At 33.9% G+C, this 5,767-nt stretch overlaps 1 protein-coding gene across 1 annotated transcript in view; it reads left to right on the top strand.

Moving 5' to 3' along the window:
- Window positions 1-5,767, top strand: part of CAMSAP2 (calmodulin regulated spectrin associated protein family member 2) — a 138,240-nt gene that overhangs the window by 107,817 nt on the left and 24,656 nt on the right. Inside the window, exon 7 of the mRNA XM_004375314.3 lies at window positions 4,950-5,043. Within this exon, the coding sequence (XP_004375371.1) occupies window positions 4,950-5,043 (94 nt within the window). The remainder of the gene's footprint in view (window positions 1-4,949; window positions 5,044-5,767) is intronic.

The raw sequence follows: 5,767 nt of genomic DNA, 5'->3' as shown, positions 1-5,767 counted from the left end.
TGGTCTTTTTTTTGTGAGTTAGAATTATGCTCTACATCCTTCTCCAGCTCTGTCCAGAACCCTCTGTTGTGATCCTGGTCAGAGCAGTTAGTGGTGATAGCTGGGCACCATCTAGCTGTACTGGACTCAGTCCGGTGGAGGCCTTGGTAGCTGTGGACAGTCCTTCGGACTAATCTTTTCCTTGTATCCTGTTCTCTTCATTCTCCCTTGCTCCCGAAGGGATGGGAATAAATGAAATTTTAATGGATTTTTTTTTTCTAAATCTGGCTGAGAGGAATACTTTATATTAGTCCTAATCTTATCTACAATGCCAGCCTTAATAGAAACTGCTAAGGTCCCCTCTAACACTAATGCTAGTGCCATGTGATTCTTTAAATTCTTATTTAACTATCTCTTTTTCCTTTGCTTACCTCTGGATTACCAGAGGGTGGAAGATAGAGCCAATGGTGAAGGCATTTCCGATATAATTCACTACTTCTGTTGATGCAAAATAGTGCCATCCCCCTTAGCCCGCCATCTGACAAGTCGAAAGAAAAACCTGATTAATTCTGAATGTTTACACCTTGCCATTTGGAAGTATTTTATCATGAACAGTATAGGAAGATTTCTCTTTTCACTGGCAGAGTTTCTTCTCTGTTTCATTTTTATCAAAATTGAAGTTAGAGAAGAGTATTTCCATATGTATCTTGTTAATGACTTTTTTGGAACATGCTGTTAAAAAATTTAAATACTACTTCTATAATCTCAAAGAAAATAATCATCTCTCTGAACAGATTGAGACATAAGATCAATCACATATGTTTAAGTTACATACTTTGGACTCCCAATAAGTAATATATAGTCCTAATGTTTAGATCAACTTAGTTTGGGCATGAGCCAGACACAAAGAAATTTTCTTTGGTCACTTCCCATATTTTTTGCTAAATTATTAGAACCACAGCTTTGACTTCAACTGAGTATCTTAAGACTCCAAGTTTTTGAGAGGTTACCAGGTACTTTGCTGTCACTTTGTTGTTAACTTTAATAACAAGTGTCTGTGTAGGAAATGAGCATTGTCTTCCCTCTTGGTGGAAGTATAAACTGACATGGCCTTTTTAGAGGGCAGTTTGACATTATCTGACTAAATTTAAAGTGTTCAGAAGACATAAGAATTGTTCCTGATGGTGAAATGATGGAAACAATCCATCTTAATAGGGGCATAATTAAAATGTTTTGTAATTCAGTTTTCAGTTCAGCTATTTATAGAAAGGAGGTAGAGGTATTTTTACAGACACAGAAAGCTCTCCAAGACATTGCTAAATCAAGAAAGCAGGTAGCAAACATTATATATAACATGATGCAGTTTATATGTTTTGTTTGTTTGTTTTTTTCTTTTCTTTTTTTTAATTGTACTTCAGGTGAAGGTTTACAGAACAAATAGTTTCTCATGAAACAGTAGTACACATATTGTTTTATGACATTGGTTAACAACCCCATGACATGTCAACCCACTCCCTTCTCGGCCTTTTTTTTTTTTTTTTTTTTTTTTTTGTGAAAATATAGCAATTTATGTATTTTTTAAAAATCCCTTTTCTGTGTGTATGAAAAGCTATACATGTACATAGATGCACAGAAAAAGGTCTATAGAAGGATATGCACAAAACTGTTAAAAGTGGCTTCTTCTGAGTTGGATGTTAGGATTTGGGAGAAAAGGTTAAAGCATCCTTTTATGTTTTTATTCTATTTTCTTTTGTTTACATTTTTACAAATGTATAGCTGGATGATCATCTTAACTATAAGAAGGAAGGAAGAAACTTTTAGATGAAAGTAATTTGGTATCATTCCTGGAATATGGTGACAGACTTATTGCTATTTAACCATCACATTAATTCAGAAAGAAAAAATCTTCATGAGCTTTAGTTGTACTGGGAAAATTATTTTTTTGCTTTACTGACACCTTGTGGCCAGGATGGTTATCTCACCAAGATCTTTAAAGTATACATTCATTTCCTGTCAGTGGACAGTTGTTGAGCACTTAAACAGTATGTTTATCCAAAAGATACAGTCAGCTTTCATTAAACTGTACTAATAGAGTGCAACCCAGCACCAATACTTTAAAAATAATTTTATACTTTGGCTTTAGATAGTATACTATAAAGGTAAATATAAAGAAAAAATATGTCATTAGTAGTCTACCCAGAGATATTCCCTATCAATGTTTTGATGTTTTATCTACTGGCCTTTTTTGTATGCATATATCCATTCATTTATACATTTATTCAGTAAATATTTATTGAACATCTACTATTTGCCAGGCACTGTTTCGAACACTGAAGCTACAATGGTGAGCGTAAATTCTGTCCTTACAGACCTTATAGTCTGTGGGTAAGACAGATAACCAGGGAGAATGTGGTATTAGATGAAGCTGGAGAGATAAAAAGGGACCCAATCAGGTAGCCTCTTGTAGGCCATAGTAAAAAACCAAAAAAAAAAACCATTGCCATCAAGTCAATTCTGACATAGTGACCCTATAGTAAGTTTCCCCTTTATCCTAAGAGCAGTGGAAAGGAAGGTGCGTTACATTTTGAAGTTTGTTCTTAATAAGCCAGAGAAAAAGCTGTTGTGTTCCAAAGAAATGAAAACAGTTTGAATCAGAGTAGTTATGATGAAGGTGGAGAAGAGCTGGTGAATCCCAAAGAGATTTAGAATGCAAAGGCTGCAAGCTTTGTTGATGAATTTGGATATAAGAAGAGAAAGAGGAGGTGTCAAGGATGACTTGTAAGTTTCTGGTTTGCACACTGGGATAATGGTGCCATTCTGTGAGATAGGACTGGAGTAAAACCAGATTTGGAGAGAAGATTACTAGTTTAATTTTGGACATAATGCATTTGAGGTACCTTTGAGATATCCAAGAGAAAATGCTCTGTAGGCCACTGCATATATAAGTACAGTCAGTAAATTCAGAAGTCTGTTTGATAGCTGATGGGCATGGATGACAGTGTTCCAGAGGGGAGAGGTCCGGAGTATTACCTGCTGCTGAGAAGGTCAAGTAAGGTGAAGACTGAAAAATCTCAGTTTGATGTAGCAACATATGTAAGTCATTGGTGACTTTAGCAAATGCTGTTTTGGAGGAATGATGCAGCCATGTGCCAGACTGGAGTGGATCAGGGAGTAGGGTGGGATGAAATGGAGATTGTTATTTTAGAGAAGTCTGTGAAGCGGTGAAGAGCTGGAGGTGGAGAGGACCTGGAGAATGATGAGTTATTGAATGAATGTTTTATTTTTAATGGGACAGATTTGAACGTGTTTACAAGTCAAGTAGGAAGGATTCAGCGGAGAGGGGAAGGGTAAATATATAGGAGAAAGAAATATAATTAAGAACGTAAAGTTTCTGAGAAGGCAGATGGGGATGAGACCCATCACACAGCCTTAGGGATTAAGCATTATCATTTCTTTAAAAAAAAAAAAATCACAAATTTTAATGACTTATTAAAATAGTATGTTATATAGTAGATGTTTGAATATCCTGAGTGTTTAAAAACAAACGCTAAAAGTAAAGTAGGAAACCATCCAAACTCTATTCACCACTGTACCCTACCCTCTCTAACACTCCAGGCTCATACTCAACTACCTACATGACATGTCCGCTTAAATGTCTAATGAACACCTCACAGCTGTGATGCAGGATTCCTTCCACCACCCCCTGCTAGCCTGTTTCTCTCAATTTCTCTACCTAAGTAAATGGTACTGTCAGTTGCTCAAGACAAAAACCTAGAAGTCACCCTTAATTCTTCTCTTTCCCTCACTTCCCACATACACCATAGCCTTCTGGAACTATCAGGCAAGAGATGAATATTTGAAAGCTTAAATATGGAGGAAACTAAAGCCAAGACAGTGGATGAACTCTCTAAGGGAGAGTGTATGGAGCCTTGAGGATTATTCATAATTAGCAGGTAGGAGGAGGAAGGCAAGCCATGAGAAAGCACCCATATTTCTAATGATAATTTTGAAAACTGAAATTTAATATGAAATAAGACCTCACTCATCAAATATTAATAAATTCTATAATAACAATTTTACTAGATGCAAAATATCCAAAATTTAAAAGACATGATGTTGTTTTAAATAATTATGAAAGCAGGTTTCCTATACTATTTTTAAAAAACTTACCAAATGCCTAAAATTAAAATAATTCTTCATGTTCATAGCTTTTATTATGTATGCATTTTAAAATATAGGTTAGAGTAGAAGGGTACTTTTGAGGATCATCTTAAACTTTCCTTTTAATTTTAAACCATTTAAAAAATTATTTGCATTTTCAAATATAAATAAAAAGTAACATTGTTGACATTCTTACTAGTAACTTTTCAAAATTAAGTGTATACATTGTATAAACAATATTTTTGTACATTTTAAAATTATTAAGAATCAGCGGTAGTAATCTAGAGTCTTGGTGTTACTTAGAGCCTAGGTTACTGCTGAGTTTCATTATCAAGCACATAAATATAATAATTTTTAACTATACACCTAATTATGTTCTGGAGAAATTTCTAGGGATCTGGGTAAAGCTTAATAATTTTTTAAAAATAACTCTTCAGAGTGTCAAAGGCTTGAAGAGCTGTTTAAATTGTTGGTATTTACTTTGGAAGAAAAGCTCCTTCTGCATTATCTCAAAGCACTACCAGTTAGAGGTATTACTACCTGCCAGATAAATTCTATCACCGTTCTGGAACTATAGAACAAATCAGCAAAGAAATTGTGAATACTTGTCACAATATTTAATAATATATAATAGTTGTTTTACCTACAAGCTCTAATGTTCTATCCCAGCCTATAGTTGATATAAATGAATGACATGTAAACCTACATTTTATAGGTAAAAGCAGAATAAAATTCTATTTATCATTAATTTTTGGTCAAGTTTTATCTAATTTAGGTCTTCTTTTAATTTCCCTAACTTTCTTATATAGAGTAATTATTTGGTGTTCATGGCAGAACTCTTCTGGTGGTTTGAAGTGGTGAAGCCATCATTTGTACAGCCTCGTGTTGTTCACCCACAAGGAGGTAATCAATCCTTTTTTTTTTTAACATTTTATTGTGTTTTCAGTGAAGGTTTACACAACAGTTTAGGTTCCCATTCAACAATTTCTACACAAGTTGTTCAGTGATATTGGTTACATTCTCACAATGTGTGAACATTCTTGGCTATTTCTGTTCTGGTTGTTCTTTTTCCATTAATCTAGTTTCCCTGCACCTTTACATTCTCATCTTGGTTTTAAAGTAATTGTTGACCATTTGATCTCATATAGGTGATTTGATAATAATCTTTTTAAATTTAAGTATTCCTATAAACAAACAAAATAGAATAACCTCACCTGGTTATTCCTTTAGAGGGAAGACTATCATTGTTTCAGATTTCAGCTATTATCCTTGATTCTGAATATTTCACTATATAAAACCACTAAATTCTCTGTAAGAGACAGATGATTATGATAGTTAGGAAAGAAAAAAGAGAAAATGGAGACAATGGCTCTGAATTTGAAGCTTTATGATGTGGAACTTTTAGCTTTAACTATTTACCCACTTTTCTTCTCTTTGCATCTTTCACCCTTATCCCTAGCTTTTATTCCCTGTCAGATTCTGAGTTTTTAACATTGTGGTACCCAAAATCCTCTCAAATCATGGCTTAGTTTTTAACCTATGAGTTGAATTTGCCATTAAACCATAAAAAGTTTTATATATATATAAAAAGTTTTATATATATATATAGTTGTAGGGTAAAGCAAAA

This window comes from Trichechus manatus, unplaced genomic scaffold (genome assembly GCF_000243295.1).
Source record: "Trichechus manatus latirostris isolate Lorelei unplaced genomic scaffold, TriManLat1.0 scaffold00035, whole genome shotgun sequence".
NCBI classification, from domain to species: Eukaryota; Metazoa; Chordata; class Mammalia; order Sirenia; family Trichechidae; genus Trichechus; species Trichechus manatus.
Note: the sequence above shows the minus strand (reverse complement) of the source record. Positions and strands in the feature narration are given on the sequence as shown.